This window comes from Molossus molossus, unplaced genomic scaffold, assembly GCF_014108415.1.
Source record: "Molossus molossus isolate mMolMol1 unplaced genomic scaffold, mMolMol1.p scaffold_m16_p_3, whole genome shotgun sequence".
Lineage (NCBI taxonomy): Eukaryota > Metazoa > Chordata > Mammalia > Chiroptera > Molossidae > Molossus > Molossus molossus.
In genome coordinates this window covers 51,248,686-51,273,181 of record NW_023425366.1, presented here as the reverse complement: position 1 = coordinate 51,273,181, position 24,496 = coordinate 51,248,686, and the positions used below count along the sequence as shown (strand labels likewise).

The following is a 24,496-nucleotide window of genomic DNA, read 5'->3' as shown; positions in this document are numbered from 1 at the left end:
AGAAGTGGTCTGGCAGCTACCATAGCTGGGCAGGCAAAGAAATAAGTCAGCTAAAGCCTGGAGCTCCAGATGGGGCCATGGGATGCAGTCCTGGAGGCCATGGGGAGCCAGCGAGGGCTGTGCCGGCAGGAATGCTCCCGTGAAGGCCAGTCAGGACGGGAGTAGGTGCCTCTCAGCCCATGGATGTTGATGCTTTCTAGCGGAGGTCCATGGTTTATGTGCAGAATCTAGAGGCCCAGGGGTGTTTGGACACTTGTGCACTTAGGCAGAAAACTCAGGGACCCTTCCACCAATATGTCCTAGCCAGGACTTACAAATGATTGCCTTTCATTGCAAAGCAATTACTTACTTTCATTGCAAAGCAATTAGAGGCTATAAAAGTCATACACATATCATGGGTCTGGATACCATGAGTTCTGCCTCAAAAGTAGAAGCTATTTTCTCTGTCCCACACACTGAGCTCCTTTTAAAAACATTTTTATTGATTTTTTTAGAGAGAGAAGAAGGGAGAGAGAGATAAGAACATTGATGTGAGAGAGACACATTGATTGGCTGCCTCCTGCTCACCTCCTCCTGGGGATCAAGTCAACAACCTGGGCATGTGCTCTGACCAGCAATTGAACTGGGACCACTCAGTCCATGGAACGATGCTCAGTCCACTGAGCCACACTGGCCGCGTGAGCTCCTGTCTTTTCCATGACATTTGAGGACCAAAAAGTGGTATAAAATGCATCCTTTGGATTGTGATTTTTATAAAGAGAGTCTAGGAATAACTCAGTTAATAAAGATTTGTATTCCAGCCCTGGCCAGTTTGGCTCAGCGGTTAGAGCGTCGGCCTGCGGTCCGGAGAGACCCGGGTTCGGTTCCCGCTAAGGGCATGTACCTCGGTTGCAGTTTGTCCCCGGCCCTGGTTGGTCGTGCGGGTGGCAGCCACTCGATGTGTCCCTTCACGTCGATGTTTCTCACTCTCTCTCCCTCCCATTCTATCTGTACAAAAAATGGAAAAATATCCTTGGGTGAGGATAAAAAAAATAAAAAAAAGATTTGATTTCCAGTTCCTGGGTCTGAAGACTCCTCACCACGAGCCACTCAGTGGAGCAGGACTGCATGGCTTCTAGCCAGACTCAGACACTTGTTAGCCTGTGACCTTGTACAAAACTCATTAACCTATCCGGGCATCAGTTTCATCATTTGTAAAACAGGGATAACAATAATACCTTCCTCATAGGGCTATTATGAAGATAAAACAAGTTAAATACCATAAAGTGCTCAGAACTGTTTCTGCCCGATAATAAAACCTACCTAAGTTTGCCACTATTATTACGCTGGGGTTCCCCACTGGGAAAGACAAGCTAATGCATTCTTCCTCCAGCTCACAAAAATAGTAGGAATACACACTCTCAAGTCAGAGTGACCTGGGGCTTTCTGCCTCATACTAGTCAGGCACATTCAAGGCCACCAAGACACAAAGCCAAGGAGGACAGAGAGCTAGAAGGGACATGAGATATTGAGTCAAGTTACTCATTTTACAGTAAAGCTAAAACTTGCTATGGCCCTAGAGTCAGTTTGGCAATATACCAGAAATAGAATTCAATGTAGTGGATTTGCCAGTGTCTGAAGGTGTAGGTTCACAGACTAATAGCGGATGCCTGGCAGGGTAGTATCATCATTGCTTCATGTCAGCTGAGTCTGTTTTCATTTTCAGTAACATGATCAAATGTGCAAATATCTTCCGCTCTGCAGAAGAGGGCCCCTCGATAATTATGCAGACTCTTCTTATACTAAGGGTGGGTACAGCCATGATGCACAACTCATTCAAATAGCATCGACATGGCTTGCCTTCCTTTCAATGTTCTTTTTAAAAATTTATTTTTCAATTCCAGTTTACATTCACTATTATCTTATATTGGTTTCAGGTGTGCCGCATAGTGGTTAGATAATCATATACTTTACAAAGTGTTCCTTTTCAGTGTTCTAATTCGGCATGATGTGTTCCATCATGTAGAGAGGGGACCTCCTGCGTTGTGGAAGCCCATGCCTGAGCATCTCCTCTTAGAAGAACCCTTTACACTGCAAACTTGACCTTGGACACGGGCCTCTCCTGAAATGGGAAGAGCTGTGCCATAGGAAGTGTGGCCTGTGGTATTGAAGAGACTGACGTCTGGATGCCTAAACAAGGGCTCTGTTGTCAGTGTCATCCAAATAATTTCTGTCATTCTGTGGAAGAAGCACACGCAGGGACCCACATGCTGCTACATTCCCAAATGTAGAGAAAATGACTCAGTGAAACATTTGCTGAGGCAGCATTATTCATATGGCTGTCCACTGGCTTGCCCCCAGCTCATAGGTACTTGCAGGATTTATTTACCATAATTATCAAAGGGGCCTTTTCTTTTCGTTTGTTGCAAGTCCCACTGGTTCACAGTGGAATCTGGGCTGAGCAAAGATATTTAACTGCTCAAGAAGGGGTTGTTGATTCTAATTATAAACTTGAGATCAAGAAGCCCAGTTTCTACTTCTTCCCCCTTCCCTGTCTTTAAGTGGCTTTGGAATTTCGGCCAAATCATCTCTGATTCCACACTGCAGGCCTGTGGAACGCTGCTGGGCCATTATGTGCTGGGTCAACTGATAGGAATTTTCTTCACTTTGAAAAAATGCCTAAAACTGTTACCCACGGGGGTAGTGAACCCTTATGCCTTATCTTCATTTCTATTCTAGGCATGATATTAACACAAGATACCACAGGGCAGAAACAATATCAGAAGACTCCAGACAAGTAGTGGGCTTGAGGCCCTGAGGTTAGTCCGGGACAAGTGGAGGAGACATTAGGTATTGAGGTCACCCATCCACACTCGAATCTTTCTTTCTGGATGTGAGTTTGATCCCGACACATCGCCGCTGCACCTATCACTCTCCTGGCCTGGGCTCGGCGGCAAGGCCCCGTGCCCCTCACTCCGGATCTTGACTCTGCTCCTGCTTTCTACCCCAGCCTGTCCTGCGGCCTCCCTCCCGCCCTCTCCCTGGCTCACCGCACTTGCTCCCAGTTCCTAAATCGACTCAGCTACTGGCTTGATCTATTTGACTCTGTTCTTAACCTAACAGAAAACCCAAGCTCAATAGATACTACACAGTGATAAATAGAAACAAATGATTAATACACACAATCACTGATGGGTGTACTTTATGCTGAATGGGGGGGGGGAGATCACAAAAGGCTACATACTATATGATTCCATTTCTATAATATTCTCAAAATGGCAAAATAGAGAACAGATCAGTGCTTGCCAGGGGTTAGGGTTGGGGAGATGGTGTGACCATGAGGAGGAAATGTGAGGGAACTTCTCCGTGGCGATGGATCAGTGATTCTGGGCCATGACTGTGTGGTGAGGTGATACAAATCTGTGTACGTGATAGCATGTCTTAGAACAACACCCACCCTCTAAGAGTGAATGGGAAAAAAAACCTGATGAAATTTAAATAAGGTCTGTATTTGAATTAACAGTCTTATACCAATGTCAGTGTCCTGGTTTGACAATATACTAAGGTTTTGAAAGCTATTATCATTGGGGAAAGCTGGAGGAAGGGTAAACAGTAACTCCTGGTACTATTTTTGTAACTTCTTGCAAGTCTTAAGATTTATATCTATGTATATCCTTGAGAATAAAGCTGTGAGTTCCATCCCCGGCAGTAGTACATCCCAAGAAAGAACAAAAAATCACAAGCAGAATGCCAAAACAATAGCTCATTTGCATGGCATCTCAATAAAAATATATGGAATTTAGTGTCAAGTTGAGAGTGACTAGGTATTAAAAACAAAACAAAACTAGATGAGTCACAGGATTTAACCTGCAATATGTCTTCAGCTGGCAGAGCTGGGACAGGAGGCGCAAACACTAGAGATGACACTCCAATTAGATGTCACGAGACCTGCTGGCCGTTCCTCTGCAGTTGAGCTCGACCATGCAGCTCCTACTCTACTGTGCAGACTCTGAGCTTCTTCCCGATGTGAACAATAGCTCCTAACGTACGCGACTATTGTATGGAAAATGGTCTTGAGAATATCTAGAAAGGGAACAAAGTCATTCTCTAATAATTCATGAGTTCCTGAAAAATATTAGAAACCAGTAAAATAACTATTAATACTTCTAAATAAGATTAGAGTATTTAAAGAAAACATGGTACCTTAAACATTTAATTTTTCTCATTTTAAGAAAGAAAGTGGTTGGATTTTTTAAAATACTTTATTGATTTTTTTTAGATTGAGAGAAAGGTAGAAGAAACATTGATGTGAGATTGGCCACTGCCCCTCCCCCCATCCCTCACCAGAGACCAAGCCCACAACCCAGGCATGTGCCTTGACTGGGAATCGAACCAGCAACCCCTCAGTGCACAGGATGATGCCCAACCAACTGAGCCACACCAGTCAGGGTGGTGGTTAGATTTTTACTTTGATTTAGCAACTGAGTTAAGGCAGAGACAATCCCCATTTCTGTCGGCTGAAGGAAAGGCAAATGTGGGTGAACACGTCTTCCCAGCTCTCAGACGGTCCAGTACCTGCGCTGGTGCGCACCAGGGAATGTGAAGGCTGCAGGAGGGGTGTGCCCCAGTCGGGACGCTTTCCAACACCAGCGTCTGCCTACTGTCCTGACCCAAGGCTTTGGAGACATTTTTCTTTGCATTTGAAGAGGTTCCTTCCATATGCTCTGAGACTGAGTTTATAGAAAATCAAAGTGAATATAGAACAGTTCATCCCTCCTTCTCCAACAGGGAGGAAAGACTGAGGTTCAAGAGTCCGAAGAGGGTGCTGGCCTTGTTGCAGACCATGTGTAATGATGGTCATCAGAGGTCTAACTTGGTTCTGATGATGAAAATCCTTAGTGTTTGATCTGCGTAAGAGAAGGAGCTCGACGAGAAGATCTGCCTGTGAGGCTGGACTGCAGAGCTAATGATGAGCCAAGACGGACTTGGGGCAGGGGTAGGACAACAACACTAGTTAGTGCACGGTGCCATTAAAGAGGGTTATAAACTAGGTGTGACAGGACCCCTTAGACCTTAAACCTGAGACACATGGGAAATCATTAATAAGCAGAGCTCATTTATATTATGCAAGCTGAATGCATAAATATTGATTAGAAGAGAGAATAGCTGGATATAGTCCACCATGTACACATTCATTTGTTCGTTCAATCATTAATTCTGCAAACATTTCTTGAGTAATAACCATGTTCCAGGCACTGGTAACCCAAGGATGAAAAAACATAGAGCAACAAAAGAACGTTTCCTAGAATCATGAATTTGTTGCCACCAGTTCAGAGGTGTCTAAGGATTCCTAGCTCAGTAAAGTATGAAAACATGCTTAGGGAGGTATTAATACATGCTCTATGAAACACAGGGTTTACAGTCAAATCACTTTGGAAGTATTGTGTTGATTGCCTCAGTTTTGCATATGATAGGCTTTGAGAAGTCCACAGTAAAGATTTGAATATCTCACAGAACCAGTTTTAGCAACACTGCTCTCAGGACCGCAGACTAGTGTGGGGGACATAGCACCCACAGTGAAAAGGCAGGGTCAAGCAAGTCATACACATGTCCCGTGAAACATTCCGGGGCTCAGTCCGGGCAAGCCAGCTACCTCTCCAGAAATGTCGCTGTGACCCAATTAGCTGATAGGATGCCATGCGATATGTGTGCAGTACTCCTTTCTGTTCTTTCTTTCTTTCTTTTTTTTTTTTTTTACCAACTTTCTTCTGCTTCAGACACAGGGAGATGATTCATCTTTCATAGACTCTCAGTACCATAAAGGGCTGGAACAGATGAGATGGTTGGGAAACCTCTGGTACCATCTTCTCATTCTACACACACGTCTGGACAAAGCTTATCAGCAACCCGGCTCCGAAGAAACCGTGGGCCCAACCCCCACAGAATAAGTACTTCTCCGCTACATGTTCTACACAGCCTGCAGTGTCCTGTGGGTGCTAAAGGACAACTACTAAATCATTAAAGTCAGTTACAATATTTCTAACATCACACCATAAAATAAGAACAATATGAAAACAGCCAGCCATCTCCCAGGAAGCATCATAGACTGCTGCAGAGAGGGAAGAGAGGCACCCTAGGACAAGCATTAAGCACGGCTTCCAGGGGATCATCATCCGACAGTGCCTCCTCCCATCACCATGCCGATGAGATTTTTAAAATATATTTTCAGTGTTGCTATACTCTTATTAACCTAATGTCGTCTTACTCTGAAAACAGCTTTTCCCCCCTTTCCTTCTAAGCCAAAAGTATTCAAGGGCATCAGTCTAAAGGCTATAAATAGCCCAAGTAAAATGATCAGTGATATGAAAAGTGGGCTACAGCTAACAGAACAGAGTAACAGGTTTATTTAAAATTGATGAACCGGGTGATAAGATCACACCACTTTCTTGTTTCTGTCCTGGATTTTATACAGTCATTAAAACAGCACTGCACCCTAGGACTATATACAAATATACTTGGCCTAACTTTACAAAGCAAGTCAATCACTTTCCCAAGCAATGCTACATGTCTATTCTTTTTTTTTTTTATCCTCACCCGAGGACATTTTTGAATCTATCTTGAGGCAGAGCCGGAGGGAGAGAGGAAGGAAGAGAGAGAGAGAAACATCGATGCAAGAGAGAAACATCAACTGGTTGCCACCCACACAACCCCAACCAGGGCCAGGGACAAACTGCAACCGAGGTACATGCCCTTAGTGGGAACAGAACCCGGACTCTCCGGTCCACAGGCCGACACTCCAACTGCTGAGCCAAATTGGCCAGGTTCTTTTTTAAAAACAGTTTTATTGAGATATAATTCACATATCCAATCCTCCCATTCAAAGAATAAAATTCAATGATTTTTAGTATATTTTCAGATATATGCAACTGTCTCAACACTCATTTTAGAACGTTTCATCACCTCAAAATAAAACCCCACAGCCTTGACCTATCACCCTCCCCATCTTCTCATCAGCCCAAACAACACATGATGTACTTTCTGTCCCTGTGGATTTGCCTTTTCTGGACATTTCATATATATGGACGGTATAATATATGATCTTTTGTGATTGGCTCATTTCACTTAGCATAATATTTTCATGGTTCATCCAGGTTGTAGCATGTACTTAATTCCTTTCCCCCAAATACACAGCTTTTACTGCATCTTTAAATATCACAGATAAGTCTAAGGCAGTGGTTCTCAACCTGTGGGGGTTGAACGACCCTTTCACAGGGGTCTCCTAAGACCATCGCAAAACACATATTTCTGATGGTGATGCATAACAGTAGCAAAATTACAGTTATGAAGTATCAACAAAAAACAGTTTTATGGTTGAGGGTCACCACAACATGAGGAACTGTATTAAAGGGTCGCGGCATTAGGAGGTTGAGAACCACTGGTCTAAGGAATCACCTAGCACTTGCTGTTTCGGCAGCTGAACTGTTCCTTTTTCAGAAACATAGATACCATCTAATGTTTTTCTGATATCCTTGTTTTTAACTGCTGTGGCTTGCTGAATCAAAGCAGTTAAATTTAATACAAGTTTAATGCTGTTTCCTTCAAATCTTTCTGGACTTTCATTCTTTTTATGGTCAAGTAATATTCTATTATTGTGTACACTACATTTTCTATATCCATTCATCAGTTTATAGACATTTGGGTTCTTGCCACCTTTTAGCTGTTATCAATAATGTTGCTACAAACATTCATGTATAAGTTTTTGTATGGACTTCAGTTTTCATTTCTCTTGGGTCTATACCTAGAAGGAGAATTGCTGGGTCATATGATAAGTCTATGATCAACCACAAGAGGAACTGTCAGACTTTTCCCCAGAGTGGTTGCACCGTTTTACATTCCCACTAGCAATGTATCAGGGTTCCTATTTCTCTAAATGCTTGTCAACACTTATTATTATCTGACTTTTTGATTCTAGCCATCCAGTGGGTATGAAACAGTATATCACCTGGTTTTGATTTATATTTTCTTATGATTAATAATGTTAAAAATCTTTTCATGTGCTTGTTGGCCATTTGGAAATCTCCTTAGGAGGAATGTCTATTTAAGGCCTCTGCCCATTTTTTTCTTTTTAAACTTATCTTTATTGTTGAATGATTTACAGATGTCCCTCCTTTTTTCCCCCTTTGACCCCTCCTCCCACTCCCACCTCCCTCTGCCTTTCCCACACTATTGTCTGTGTTTATTGGTTATGCATATATGCATATAAGTTCTTTGGTTTCTCTCTTCCCACCCCACCTCCCCGCTTCCCTTTGAGGTTCCTCAGTCTGACACCCAATTTGTACTTTTTAATTCCTTCATCTTTTTCACCTATCCCCGCAACCCTTCTCCTATCTGGCAACCAACAAAAAGTTCTCTGTATCTATAAGTCTGTTTCTGTTCTGCTCGCTCATTTTGTTTGTAGATTGGCTATTTTTTGCTTCCTTGTATTCCAAATCGATGGTTTGCTTCTTGGCTTCACCTACTCTACTACTGATTCCCAGTAAATTATTCTTTATTTCATTTAGTGCATCCTTCATTTCTGACTGGTCTTGTATTATGCTCTTGAGGTCCTCACTAAGTTCCTTGAAATTCTCACTAAGTTCATTGAGCATCCTTATAAGCAGAGTTTTGAACTCTGCATCTGTTAGATTGCTTATCTCCATTTCATTTAATTCTTTTCCTGGAGTTTTGTTCTGTTCTTTCATTTGGGACATGTTTCTTTGTCTCCTCATTTTGGCTGCCTCCCTGTGTTTATTTCTATGTATTAGGTAGAGTTGCTATGTCTCCTAGGCTTCCTAGGGTGGCCTGTTGCAGCAGGTGTCCTGTAAGGTCCAGTGGCACAGCCTCCCTGGTCATCCCAGCTGGGCCCTTGAGGTGCACCCCTCATGTAGACTTTATACCCTTTTGTTGTAATTGAGTCTTGATTGCTGTTGGTACATCAGTGGGAGGGTTTACTCAGGTTGATCAGCTGCAAGGACTGGTTTGTGCCCACTGACCACAGGCCTCTGACTACCTTGGAGGATCAGCTGTGCAGGGGCCCACCACACAGAGCAAGACTTACTTCAGCAGGGTCTGGTACCCACTGAGTCCACTCCTTGAGTGTGTCACTTGTGGAGGTGGTTGGGTGGTGGTGCTTCAACGTGATCTGAAGCTGTCCACTGGGTGTGCTGGTTCTGGGGCAAGGTCAGCCACTGCCTGTGTTCTACCCAGGGCCACCCGGCATAACCTACAAAGCAATCAGCTGATGGCTGCTTGTTGTGCTGGGCTGGGAGGTGCCCATGCAAAATCAAGCTGTGAACCAAGGCTGGCTGCTCCTAGTGCCGGGCCTGGGGCCACTTAGCGAGAGGTATGGGGCTCACTGTAGCCAGATGCTGCTTGTTTGAGACAATTTAGGAAAATCTCCCTTTGCCCATTTTTTAATTGTGTTCTTTGTCTTATTAGAGTTCTTCATATGTGCTGGATACAAGTCCCTTATCAGATATATGACTTGAAATACTCATTCTAATGGTTGTTTTTTCATTTTTGTGATGGTGTGCTTTGAAGCACAAATATTTTTAATTTTGATAAAGTTTAATTTATATTTTTATTTTGTTTCATGTGTTTCAGTGTCATATCTAAGAATTCTTTGTCAAATCAAAGGTCATAAAGGTTTTGTTTTCTTCAAGGAGTTCTATAGTTTTACCTCTTACATTTGTCTTTGGTCCATTTTGAGTTACTCTTTGTATACAGTATGAGGAAAGGATCTAACTTCATTCTTTTGCATGCAGCTATCTAGTTGTCCCTGAACCACTTTTTTTTTTTATCCTCACCCGAGGACATTTTTCCATTTTTTGTACAGATAGAGTGGGAGGGAGAGAGAGGAAGAGAGAGAGAGAGAAACATCGATGTGAGAGAAACAATCGACTGGTTGCCACCAACATGACACCAACTGGGGCCGGGGACAAACTGCAACCAAGGTGCGTGCCCTTAGTGGGAACTGAACCCGAGGCTCTCTGGTCCGTGGGCCGATGCTCTAACCGCTGAGCCAAACCGGCCAGGGTTGAACCACTTTTTGAAAAGATTATTCTTTCCACATTGGATGGTCTTGGCACCCTTGTTGGAATAGTTAATCTTAGATGTGTGTTTATTTAGGGACTGTAAATTCCATTTCTAACCTTGTGAGGAAGTTCCTTAAAAAATTTAAATAGTCCCTGGCCGGTTTGACTCAGTGGTTAGTTTGACTCAGTGGTTAGAGTGTCGGCCCGCGGACCAAAGAGTCTCGGGTTCAGTTCCCACTAAGGGCGCGCACCTCGGTTGCAGTTTGTCCCCGGCCCCAGTTGGTGTCGTGTAGGTGGCAACCAGTCGATTGTTTCTCTCACATCGATGTTTCTCTCTCTCTCTTTCCCTCCCACCCCCTCCCGCTCTATCTGAAGATAAATGCAAAAATGTCCTTGGGTAAGAATAAAAAAAAAAAAAATTAAATAGAACCACCATATGATCCAGCAATCCCACTTCTGGGTATATCCAAAGAACTAAAATCAGTATCTCAAAGAGATAACTGCACTCCCATGTTCATTGCAGCATCATTCACAATATCAAAGACATGGAAACAACCGAAATGTCCACGGACAGATGAATGGATTTTTAGAATGTGGTATATACACAATGCACTGCGCTGTGCCTCCAAGATAACATGATCTGGGACCCCACACACTGTGTGATGTACAACAGGCGTCTTCAGGAGCCACCATAACATGCCTGGGTCCCTACATTATAAATATAGTGTGCTCAGTATGGGGTGGGGGTGGCATGCAGGAGCATTCTTTACTGACCCAGCAGAAACCTAGGGGACAAAGTTGTAGTGTGTGGTCATAGAGGATCCTCTGATGAGGTCAGCTCACCCAGGGAGTGGCCACCTGGGAGCTGCCTTTCCCCTCTGCCCACCTGCCCTGGCGAGTTCTGTACCCTTCATCATTTCTATTTGAATGCCTAAATGTGAACATTCAACAAAGTTTATTTTATTGTTGAATCCTGAGGTACCAGTAAATAACACTGTTTTTAATTTGGAAAAATCAGTAAAACCAGATAGGAGCAGCTAACCCAATCTCCTCCTGGTTTGCCAGTTTATCTCCCATATCCACGCTGGATAAGATTACTGCACATAGTGACGCAGAGGTTCTAGATAATGGCTACAAATCTGCAATTTTTCCCTTGTAGAAGATGATAAGTATTATTTTCAGCTGCTCCAGTCTATGGTATAATTATATTATTAGATGTATTATCCCAAACAAATATATTCCACTATCTTATAATCAATTTTTAAACATTGATGTGTTTCTTTCCCTTTAAAAATATATATTAAAACTCAGTTTGGTAGTTAATCTGACATGTCCTTCCCACGCTCTGGAACAGGCTCCTCATTGCCACGGCCAATGTCCTTTTCTCAGCCGTGCCCCCTGGAGCGCTCATCTGTTACAGACCCCCTCTGTCCTGACGCCTCTCTGCTCTCGGCCCAGGCAGCTGAGACTTTTCCTACCTTCCAGTCATCTACTGTATGACTATTCTCCTTTCAGCCCTTGGAGCCGTCACTAAAGATCTGCATTAGCCCCCGTCTCTCCCTGTGTTCTCCCCCTCAACACGTCATCCTCTCCTTTGGGTTCTGCATCACTATTCAAAGATCTCTCCACTGCCCATCTCGAGGGTGAATTTCTCCATCAAGCCCCAGAACCCACTTCCAAGCCCTCCTGGATCACTTCTCCTGAGCATCCTGGTTGGCACCTCAAACTCAACAAAAATTCTCTGTGCACCACTTACCACCCAGGCTCTGTGCTACGTACTAAGGGTAGTCTGCAAATAAGACATTCAGTTCTTGTGCTTACGGTCTGGTGTAGCTAAACTCATCTTCTTCCCAGTACACGGCTCTCCCGCTCCTGACCAGTCCCAGAACTCCAATTCCCACGTAAGGCACCGCTACTCAAGGCAACACCTGGGCGTGAAGGCTCGGTGCCTTGTATCTTCCTCTCCCCTGCCCCCCTAGCTAATCCCTCCCGAAGGCCCCAAATTCTCTCCTCTCCTCTGCCACCAGACAGGCTCTCACCACCTGCAGGCTGGGCCATCAAACAAATGCCCACGAGTCTTCACTGGGGCCAGCTTGCTCCTCTCCAATCCATTCCAATCACAGCAGTCTCCCCAAGGAGTGTTCTCACCCATCGCCTCTTCCTCACACATCAAAGGCTCCCCACCTGCTCCTGAATAAGCTCATCTAAAGCTCTCTGAGGACAGGTAGGTCCCCGACCCCCCTTTCCTATTGCTCCACATGTATGTGCCACTTGAACAAAACAGAACCACAATCTACTCACAAGACTCAACCCAAGATGCGCATGCGTTTGTGCCTTGGCTCAGTCTGTTCTCTCTCCCAGAAGCGCCCTTTCTCCACCCCATCGCGACAAGTCCAAACTCTACCTGCAGCTCAAAGCCTGGCTCAGATACCACAAACTCCTGAAGGCTATTTATTTATTTATTATTTTTATTTATCTTTATTGCTGAAGGTATCACAGATGTTTCCCATGTTTCCTCCTTTGTTCTCCTCCACCCAGTTCCCGTCCCACCCCAGGTCTTTACTACATGATTGTCTGTGTCCACGGATTATGGGTATAAATTCTTTGATCACTCTCTGTCGGTCCCCTGTCCCCTTCCCTGTGAGATCCCTCCGTCTGTGCCATGCTTCCACGCCTCTGGGACTGTTGTGTTCCCCGGGTTATTTTGTTCATCGGATTCCACATATAAGTGAGATCACGTGATCCTGAAGGCTTTCTAACTCCATGCCTCCCTCAAACAGAATTAACCTCAGTCCTCTGCTTCCCATACTATTTTGATGACAAGCATCTTGTTGCACAGTCTTCTGTCTGGTTGGTCTTTTTACTGGTCACATAACAGAGGGCAGTGTCCTGCATCGGCTCGGTAAGTGTCTGATGAATGCATGAATGGACGAGTCCCTGCTGGTGTCCTGCCGGTGTGAGAACTGCTAAATTTGAAAGGTGGCATCCCACAAAGACATCTGTAATCTATTAATTAGAAAAATAAATGGATAATTAAATAAACAGAGGACACCAAGAGCCAACCATCTCTCACATATATAATCTGCCTCCATTGGGTGGGTTCGTTTACAGCTGAATTGATTCCCACAGCAGGCCTCCTTCCTGTGAGCAGTTTGGTTAACTCTTTCAGTTCTTAATCAGTTCTTTTGACACAGTAGTACTTTTTATATCTCTGATTTAACTAGATTCTGCTGAGAAAACTAAGCTACTCTCAAAAAAAGCCATTTAATTTCATATAGATAGAAAGAAAAAAAAACAAAAACAAAGGAGTCCGATGGTAATTTTATCACCACGACTATGGCACTGAGAAACTATTACCACAAAGCAGTCACACTGTGCCTTGCACATCTGGGGTCCTTCCTGGGATTTGTAGCTGTAAACGTGGTCAGGGACTGTGTAGAAGAAAGACCAGCATAAAGAAGTCAATACTCATTTCAGTGGGGACGAAACAAATGTACATCTCAGCTGTCGATAAGGGATCTACTTTGGGAAAAACCTTTCCTCAAAAAAATGGCACAAAAAGCTCCCTTGTAATGCATATTACTGTCTACTGGTGAGTAAGGAAACCGTCTCACTTACACTATGACCTCTTCCACTGTTTAAAATCAGAACATCATTTATAACCTTCCTTGCGGCTTCCGCCTCTGCTCCCGGTCAGCAACCCAGCCACCACCACACTGAAAGCTCACGCCCCGCCCTGTTGCTATATTTTCAACTGCACAGGACTCACCTCCTCATACACCAGAGTCTGGTGAAATCCATCTCGAAAGACAGCTAGGAGCACCCACCCACCTCCAAAAGGACGCTCTTCTAATTGTTTCTTTCTTTTCTTTTTGTATTGTGTTAACATTTATATAACATAAAATTTGATACATGCTACAACATGGATGAACCTTGGTGGGTGAAATAAGCCAGACCCAAAAGGAAAAAAGATTATCTGATTTCACTTACATGACTTCTAGAATAGGCAAATTCATAGAGTCAGAAAGTAGAATAGAATTACCAGGAGCTACGAGGAGTGGAAACAGGGAGTTACTGCTTAATAGTCACAGAGGCTCTGTTTGCAGTAATGCAAATGGGGAAAGAGATGGTCGTGCTGGTGGGCACAGCATTGTGCTTGTAATTAAAATCAGTCAGTCACACACTTAAAAATAGTAAAAGTTAAACTGAAGATAAGAACCAATGAAAATGAATGCACAACAACACAAAATCTATGGGATGAAGCAAAAGCAGTTCTGAGAGGGAAGTTCATAGCACTACAGGCCTACTTCAAGAAGCAAGAAAAATTTCTAATACACTATCTAATCTCACAACTTAAAGAATTAGAAAGCAAACAAAACGAAAACCCCAGAGCAAGTAGAAGGAAGGAAATAGTAAAGATCAGAGCAGAAATAAATGACATAGAGACCAAAAATACAATTCAAAGGATCAATGAAACAAAGAGCTGGTTCTTTGAAAAGATAAACAAGATTGATGGACCCTTAGCTAGACTCACCAAGAAACAAAGAGAGAGAACCCAAATACACAAAATCAGACATGAAAGAGGAGAAGTAACAACTGACACCACAGAAATACAAAGGATCGTTAACAAATATTATGAACAATTATAGGGCAACCAATTCTACAATCTAAGGAAATGGACAAATTTCTAGAAACATATACTCTCCCAAAACTGAACTGGGAAGAGATAGAACACTTGAACAGACCAAGAACAACTAAGGAAATTGAAGATGTAATCAAGACTCTCCCAGCAAACAAAAGCCCAGGCCCAGACGGCTTCACAGGGGACTTTTATTGAACATTCAAAGAACTAATACCCATTCTCCTCAAACTATTTCAAAAATTCAAGAAGAAGGAAGACTTCCAAACTCGTTTTATGAGGCCAGCATAATTCTAATTCCAAAACCAGAAAAAGACACAACAAAGAAAGAAAACTACAGGCCAATATCCCTGATGAACATAGATGCCAAAATCCTGAACAAAATACTAGCAAATCGGATCCAGCAATACATCAAAAAAATTATTCACCATGACCAAGTGGGATTCATCCCAAGGATGCAACGCTGGTACAATATTCACAAATCAATAAATGTGATGCACCACATAAACAAAATGAAAGATAAAAATCATATGATCGCCCTGGCCGGTTTGGGTCAGTGGTTGGAGCATCAGCCTGTGGACCAGAGAGTTCCAGGTTCGGTTCCTCCTAGGGGCACGTACCAAAAAAAACCCAAAAAACAAAACAAAACAAATCATATGATCATATCAATAGATGCTGAAAAAGCATTTGACAAAATCCAGCACCCATTTCTGATAAAAATGCTCAGCAATTTGGGAACAGAGGGATCATATCTCAACATAATAAAGGCCATATATAAAAGACTTACAGCCAGCATCATACTCAATGGAAAAAAACTAAAAGCATTTCCCTTAAGAACAGGAACAAGACAAGGATGCCCACTTTTGCCACTCTTATTTAACATAGTACTGAAAGTTTTAGCCACAGCAATCAGACAGGAAAAAAAAGTAAAAGGGATCCAAATTGGAACGGAGGAAGTAAAACTGTCATTATTCGCAGATGACATGATAGTATACAAAGAAAACCCCAAAGACTCCATCAAAAATTTACTAGACTTAATAAATAAATTTGGCAAAGTAGCAGGATACAAAATTAATGTCAAGAAATTGATGGCATTTTTATATACCAATGATGAACTCACAGAAAGAGAAACTGAAAAAACAATCCCATTTACCATCGTGGCAAAAAAAATTAAGATACCTAGGAATAAACTTAATCAAAGAAATAAAGGACCTATTCGCAGAAAACTACAGGACATTGAAAAAAGAAATAGAGGAAGATATAAAACAGTGGAAGCTCATACCTTGATCATGGATTGGCAGAATTAACATCATTAAAATGTCCATACCACCCAAAGCAATCTATAGATTCAATGCAATCCCCATCAAGATATCAATGACATACTTCACAGAACTAGAACAAATAATTCAAAACTTTACATGGAACCAAAAAGACCCCCAAAATCCACAGCAATCTTGAAAAAGAAGGACAAAGTAGGTGGGATCACAATACCAGATATCAGGTTATACTACAAAGCTACTGTAATCAAAACAGCCTGGTACTGGCACAAGAACAGGCACATAGATCAATGGAATAGAACAGAGAACCCAGAAATGAACCCAAAACATTTTGCTCAATTAATATTTGACAAAGGGGGCAAGAGCATAAAATGGAGTAAAGACGGCCTCTTTAAAAAAATGGTGTTGGGGAAAATTGGACAGCTACATGCAAAAAAAATGAAACTAGACCATCAGCTTATACCATACACAAGAATAAACTCAAAATGGATAAAAGACTTAAATGTGACTCATGAATCCATAAAAACCCTAGAAGAAACTGTACACAACAAAATTTCAGACATCATGTACAGCAGAATTTTCACTGATACATCACCTAAGGCAACAGAAACAAAGGAGAAAATGAACACATGGGACTACATCAAACTCAAAAGCTTCTGCACAGTAAAAGATACAATCATCAAAATGGAAAGGCAACACACTTTATGGGAGAGTATAATTGCCAATGATACATCAGATAAGGAGTCAATTTCCAAAATATATAGAGTACTCATACAGCTCAACAAAAGAAAGACAAAGAACCCAATTAAAAAATGGGCAGAGGACCTAAATAAACACCTCTCTGAACAGGACATACAAATGGCTAAGAGACATAGGAAGAAACGCTCAACATCACTAATCATCAGAGAGATGCAAATTAAAACAACAATGAGGTATCACCTCACACCTGTCAGAATGGCCGCCATCAACAAATCATCAAACAAGTGTTGGCGAGGGTGTGGAGAAAAGGGGACTCTAGTACACTGCTGGTGGGAATGCAGACTGGTGTAGCCACTATGGAAAACACAATGGTGTTACTTCAAAAAATTAAAAATTGAACTTCCATTTGACCCAGTGATCCCACTTCTAGGAATATACCCTAAGAAGCCTGAAACACCAATCAGAAAGATATGTACCCCCATGTTCATAACAGCACTATTTACAATAGCTAAGGTCTGGAAACAACCCAAATGTCCATCAGTAGACTAATGGATCAAAAAAACTGTGCTACATATGCACAGTGGAGTACTATGCAGCTGTAAGAAAGAAAGATTTCTTATCCTTTGAGACAACATGGTGGAACCTGGAAAGTATTATCCTAAGCTAAATAAGCCACGCAGAGAAAGACAAGTATCATATGATCTCACTTATCTGTGGAATATAGTGAACATAACAGTCTGAAGAACAGGGTAGTCCCAGAGATATGGAAGTAGGGTACAGACTGACAATCCCCAGAAGGGGGGGGGGGAGATAAACCACAGAACTTATATTTATGTATACATAACCAGTGGACTTGAACAACAGAGCTGGGGACAGGGCGGGGAGGGAGGGGGAGGAGGGTGTCAATGGGGGAAAAAGAGAAACCTCTGTAACATAATAAATAAATAAATAAATAAATAAATAAATAAATAAATAAATAACTGAAGATAAGAATACATCCATGAACCTCTTTTACTTTTCTCTCACAATCTTATTATTATTTTTTTCCTTCATTGATTTTAGAGAGATAGAGAGAAACATCAAAGAGAGAACATTGATTGGCCGCCTCCTGCATGCCCCCCACTGGGGATTGGGCCCACACCTGGGCATGTGCTCTGACTGGGAATCCAACTGGTGACCGTCTGATACATTATGGGTCGATGCTCAACCACTGAGGCACACCAGCCCGGCCAATTGCATCTTGATGTGTGGGATTCAAACCTACAAGTCTATATTATTTGTATTTGGCTTGATCCAATTATCAAATGTTTAACATTTCAGATTACCTTATTTAAACCAAAATGCACAATTAACACATTCTCCAGACTGACAATACATCATCCAGTTCTCAGGACTTCTGGGGGAGTTCCAGGCTGAATTAGGACACACATGGCCAGCACTGACCGCAGATCAGAATCCTCAGCCAGGAGTGTTCTAGTGCATAGGGATACAGGGATGCAGCGTGCGAGAATCAGCCTGCAGGTTCAAAGCTGTATTGTGGGAAGTCTCCCAGTGACGCTTCGTGGGACCAAAAGGCATTGACTATCACATTCTTGTGGTCCCAGAAGGCAAGTTTCAGCCATGTGGCAGGGAGTTCTGTTCACTCCTGCCCTATGGAAATGGATCACAGACTCTTTGGATAAAGACATCTTTTCAGGCTACTTGGCTCAACTCCATTGTGATGTCAGAAACCTCTCTTCTCTCAGGAGAATGTGGAAGACCAGAGCAAGACCCAGGAATATAATGGCGATGAATTACTGAGTCTTCTCCAATTTGACAATAATGAAGCCAAATAAGATTTTGCTAGTGTTGGTGGACAGGATGTTCTCTAGAAGCCAATAAGTTTTTAATTCCAATTAGGATCCCTGTGACAGAGATACGCTAACCAGAGCCAGAAGGCACACTCAGTGGAGACCAAACCTGCTTCTGAGAAAAGGAGGCACAGTCAAGGACAAAGGGATTGGGCAGAGTACAGAGCTGCTGACTCTGAAACCTGCCATGTACACTTTTAGGGTTGTAAATTTTAGAGAACACCCAGATGCCAAATGATCAAAATCTTGGAATAAAGCTAAAAGAGGAAACAGTCTGCCTCACTCTTCGTCATTAGCTTGGATACACTGGTCTACCTGGTAGCACTGGGCAGGGGTGCTTTACACCCTGGAAAGTGCACAGTGGACCAGTCGCTGCACTCTGCCTCCAGTCTAGTGGCAAATGATAGTCAGTGGGACTAAAAAGAAAGGGGATCTCAGAAATTTGAAGCTGTTTTTTGTTTACTTTTTAATACAGATAGCTAGAGATAAAGCAGCCAGAAATCCCACAGAATATTTCTTCTCTTGTTAATACCTAAAGGAATAGAGTGGCACATGGAGGATGGAGGAAGCTAAATTGGTAAAATGGTTCAGGTCATAACCATCCAGTTTAGCTTTCAAGGAAACTAGCCTTTCTATAAGTGGCAAATGTTGTGGGGTGGGGGGTAGGGGGGAGGATGAATTCTGCACCTTCCAAAAAAATCCCACCATCCAGATAAAACTGATAGAAAGAGAGGTTAAAAGGCATGTTGAAGGCCTACCAGAGATTTTTTTTTTCTGTTTTATTTATTATTATATCTTTAGAGTCTAAAACAGTGCTTGTAGCATAGTAGATGTTCCATAAATTTTTGTTGAATGAACATTATAGTTGTCAATGGAGAATACAGGAATGCCACAGAGTCTGACTTGATATGATTGATAGTAAAATATTGAGTAAAATAAAAATCACTGCTCCCTTTCTGGTCAAAAATATATCCTAAATTCACAAAAATCTACCTTTATTCCAGAATTATTTTTAAATGTTTTTAAAAAACTTTCAAGAGCTTTTGAAAATAAAAAAGTCAATAAAATTCCAGTCATATGTACAAATATATTCTTCTTACTGCTTTGATGTTCTTAGTTCATTTCTGTTTTTGCCTAATATACCAATCCAGTCTGGTCAATATGATAGATGTAGTAGTCTGTACTGCACATGGGATATTTCCCTGGGAAGCCCAGGTGATGACCCAAGTAGTCCTCCCAGAATGCTGACTACTTCCTGCCAGTTCTGATAGGGAGTTTGGTCCTACATGTTTAGAAACCAGATATGTGAGCACACCAAAAACAGATTCTTCTCTCGGAAGCAGATCCCCAATAGTCAACCACACCAAGACTGATGAAAAAGGCTAGAATGCCAACTGGTTAGTTAATTAAATGAAAAAACAGAGTTGCCAAGAAGACCAGCATCTTTAACAAAGCACATTCTTGATGGCAAATTCTAGAGAACTGGAAATCCTCATGTTGCTTTAATTATGGAGTTAGACCAAGAGTCTTAGCTACAGGATTCACATCTTCACAGACTCCAGACCAAGACTGTCTAATGCAGCCTTTGCTACAAGAGGGACATAGGTGGCCCCAAACCTTAAGCAGCATTAGAAGGGCACTGCCAACATCTGCATCTCTGGCTTTCCCTTTTGTGTTCCTCCACTGCTAATGCATCTCAAACTAACACACTCTTACCTAGGCACGTATGGCTCTCCAATGTTCTCAAAATGTTAAAGACCTCAGAAATTCTATTCATTCATTCGACAAATATTTGTTGAGATCCTGTTATGTACCAGGCACTGATCTGGACGGGGGGGGGATACGCTTTTATTTTCTTGTGTTTTTTTTTTTTTTGCTGTGGATACTTGCTTCCTTGTACTAGTAATCCACAGACAGTTGTGATTTTTTTCATACTCAACCATAATTTCCTTGGATACAGAAATGTTGTCTTTTTTTTTTTTATCCTATTATCCTCTAGCGCAGTGGTTCTAAACCTTCCTAATGCCGCAACCCTTTAATATAGTTCCTCATATTGTGCTGATCCCCAACCATAAAATTATTTTTGTTTGATACTTCATAACTGTAATTTTGCTACTGTTATGAATCGCCATCGGAAATATGTGTTTTCTGATGGTCTTAGGCGACCCCTGAGAAAGGGTCGTTCGACCCCCAAAGGGGGGTTGAGAATTGCTGCTCTGTGGTAACACTGTGCTTTGCACATAATGAGTGGTCAATAAATAGACTTTAGCAATAGAGAATGGATTATCTTAAAGTGACTGCACTTACTCTCCCAAAGAGCAACTCATTAGACAATTAAATATTTACTCTTTTCCCAGCGCAATTAACAATGTTATAGATGCAGCCAGACTATACACACAGACACATGCACACATGCTATGCCCTTAGCTACCTTTAAGTCAACCTTCTAGCAAACATAAAGAAATCTCTCTCCCAAGTAATAAAAGCATATATTGGTTCTTATTTTTTGCTCCTGGCCTGCCTTAAGGAAAATGACACAATGCTTTAGTAAAAAATGAGAAATTATTTTGCAAATCCATATCCTCAAAATGCCACCAAACAAGGGTCATGCATCTTTCCTTCCTGCATTTTGATCCCATTGCTGTGACTTAGTGTGATAATTATATTACAAAGCTATTATTCGATGAAATGAAAATGACAAAACAATTTAAATGCTTCTCTAAAAAGAACGCGGTTAGTATGCAATTATAAGTGAAATTACAACGGCTAAATAATGGAAATGCAGGTCTGGAAGGCACCGTTATGAAACCATGAAGATATTTCTGTTGTGGACTCACAACACTGAGTGAAACTGTACACTCCTGGGGACACATTTTTAATTCACTACAGCTGGCAACCTTATTGGAGAAATCAAACTATCTATGCTCCAATTGTTCCACAGTATTATCTATACTTCTGAATGCTACCTGGGGTGTGTAACCTCCTCCGGGTTGACAGGCTATAGGATAATCAATAAGGACCACGGTGCCATACTGGGCTTCCATTCAGCCCCAAGAAGATAAAGGCAAAAAGAAAAGCTCGGCTTGGATTTTTCTGAAATGTCTCCAATATAAAAGGAAGGCTCATAACATAGAAAGACAGTGTATTCTAAATTTAAGCCTGCAATTATAAAATATTTGTGTGAATGTATTTCTAAGGATCTTTCTTCTTAAAACATTTTACTGACTTATTCCTTTAACAAAATCTTGGTAATTGTGTTGATGCCCAGGCTTACAGTGGGTATACTTGCTCTCCAAAGGGGGAAAAGGTGATAGATATAAAACAGAAGTGCTGAATTTAACCAATGACCAAGGGCCCTCCTGTGAACCATGTTCTGCGGTGTGTTGGTTGAACACCCAAATGTGCCTACCAGCAAAACCCATGCAAAATATGACCCTCTTGTCTCTCCTTCCCCCTCACAGTCTGCTTTCAAGGACCCATCTCTTTTAAAGAAACAAATGCTGGAAATGGGTCCCATAAAAGAAACAAGTGTTAAAGGAATAAGATGTAAATCTTTTTCTCATTCATGACTCTCTCTCTTGTGTTGTCACAGAGCAGGTTAGGAAATGGTCTTTGTTTTCCACACAGAAAATTTCTCAGCATCCATGATTATCACATTACTTAATAAAGTGACAAGGTTTCCACAAAAAGAGTTGAATATTTTTGCTTTTTCAAGCTTTAGGGTTTGTTTGTTTTTTTAAATCCCTTGGAATAGAGATAATAGGTATTCTCACTCTCTTTCACGGGCTCTGAAACACATCAGGATTTCATATGCACATAAGCACGTTCTCTGAGGTATACTTAGCAAAATGCACCAAGTGTTTGAGCCAGACTAAAGCTGTTGGGGATATTCCACTGTATGCACGTTCCTCTGCCCTCTGTTCACTGCGCGAGGGAAATAAGTGGCAGTATTAACCACAGCTTTGTAACAGTATGAACCTTGAGTGCATGGCAACTTTATAACAAAATTCAAATCTAAAGTCTAGATATTTTATAGGGAGGTCATATTATTTTTAATATATATCATTGAAATGTTAATATGATTTGAAACAGATTTTTAAATCCTACAAGAAAATAAAGTTCTTCCAGTTTAGGCACAAAGGTATGAACTTGAGAAAAGAAAAAGTCATGTAGAGAAAAATCTATGAATAAGGTTAATTGAAAAAAAAAAAAAAAGAACACTAAAGCATCCACATAAATTACAGGAAAAATTAAAATTAGCAGGGTCCCACAATACTTAAACCATAGTATTATATATAAAACTTGAAATTTGAAATCACATTTGTCAGAATTTCATAGAATTAACCTCTGTATTTAGAAAAATGTCAAATAAGTTTTATGTGACAGCTTTATTAACTTCGAAGGGCATATCTTTGGAAGTTAATAAAGGATAAACCAATGTAACATTTATAATAATAGGGTAAGTTAAAATATATGGCTCTAACTCACTTTGAAATGCATAAAAATATAAGTTCGATTGATGGGTGGACAGATAGGTGATAAAGAAAATACAGTAAATGTTAACTATAGAATCTAAGTGGTGGATATAGATGAGTATCATTGATAACTCTTTTGATTCCTTTGTATATTTAAAATTTTTCGTAATAAAATGGAAAAAATACAGTGCTCTAGATGAAATGTATTTATGCTCTTTGTTAACTGTGCTTAACAAATAAACCAGTTTCAGAATCTCTCTCGGACGGGTGCACTCACCTAGCCACCCGGAGCCGGAATTCGGTATGCACAAGTCTGTTTCGGCGCTGGGCAATACGAAGCCAACCACAAACACCTCCACACCATCCGCCATGAGGGCCATGCCCAGGACGAAGAAAAGGGTCCACTGAAAACGGCCATGACCACACTCTTGGATTATCAGCTCGTACTGCTGAGCTAGCTCTTCCTCATCAGCTTTCCTCTCAGACTCCAGCTCCTGTCGGTCCTTGTACTCGTCACCCTTGGGCTGCCCCATGGACACGATGCTGTCTTTCCCTTGGTTCATACTGGGGATGCCCTGATACTCCCCTTCATAGATTTCGTCATCTTCATCGTGACCCTCAGTAGCTTCACTGGAGCCTTCATCGTCATTGGCCTGCCCATCATAGGTTTCTCCAGGTGGGTAATAGTCATCGTCCTCTTCTTCGTCCTGGAACCGACTGTAGGACCTCTGGGTATATTCATCCTGGGCCCGGTCCACTGCTCGATTCACCTTCTTTACTGTTTGTTTCTTCACCTCCTTGGCAATGTCCTTGGCACCCTTCACCAGTGAAGTCCTATCCTTGTAAGAGTCTTCCATCGTATTTCAACTGGTGGCCAATGAGAAGATGGGAGTTCTTCACAGACTTTGGTCAGTGGCTCAGCCCTGACAGCATCATCCACTTTGGGTTCAAAATAGAACTGCAAAAAAGAAAAACCATAGAAAATATTTATTATTCCTTTCTATGTCTTTTCCACCATCTGTTTCTTGGCGTCTTTTTACTGCCCCTCAGACTAAGACACATTCTTAGCATGTGCTTCCTCTGATGTCACTGTGCACATGCACACAGGATGCTGGTTCTCTGCTCAGGTGTGGTCAGTACGTGAAGTATTTAGGGTCTTCACTGTTGTTATTGTTTTATTTTTAAGGAACGCTGGCCTTGGCCGGTTTGGCTCAGTGGTTAGAGCATCGGCCTGCGGTCCTGAGAGACCCGGGTTCGGTTCCCGCTAAGGGCGTGTACCTCGGTTGCAGTTTGTCCCGGCCCTGGTCGGTTGTGCGGGTGGCGGCCACTCGATGTGTTCCTTTCACATTGATGTTTCTCTCTCTCTCTCTCTGTTCCTCTCTCTCCCTCCCACTCTACCTGAACAAAAAATAGAAAAATGTCCTCGGGTGAAGATAAAAAAAAAAAAAAAGGAATGCTGACCCCTGGGTAACTTTGCATAGAATGCAAATAGGACATCTGTCAC

At 41.9% G+C, this 24,496-nt stretch overlaps 1 protein-coding gene across 2 annotated transcripts in view; it reads right to left on the bottom strand.

The window, feature by feature from the left end:
* Nucleotides 1-23,950, bottom strand: part of SV2C (synaptic vesicle glycoprotein 2C) — a 134,256-nt gene extending 110,306 nt beyond the window's left edge. Inside the window, exon 1 of one of the 2 annotated variants that reach the window (XM_036279819.1) lies at nt 23,270-23,950. In XM_036279819.1, the coding sequence (XP_036135712.1) occupies nt 23,270-23,849 (580 nt within the window). In that variant the 5' untranslated portion in view covers nt 23,850-23,950. The remainder of the gene's footprint in view (nt 1-23,269) is intronic. The other variant, XM_036279820.1, reaches the window with a different exon arrangement.
* Nucleotides 23,951-24,496: the final 546 nt, after the last annotated feature.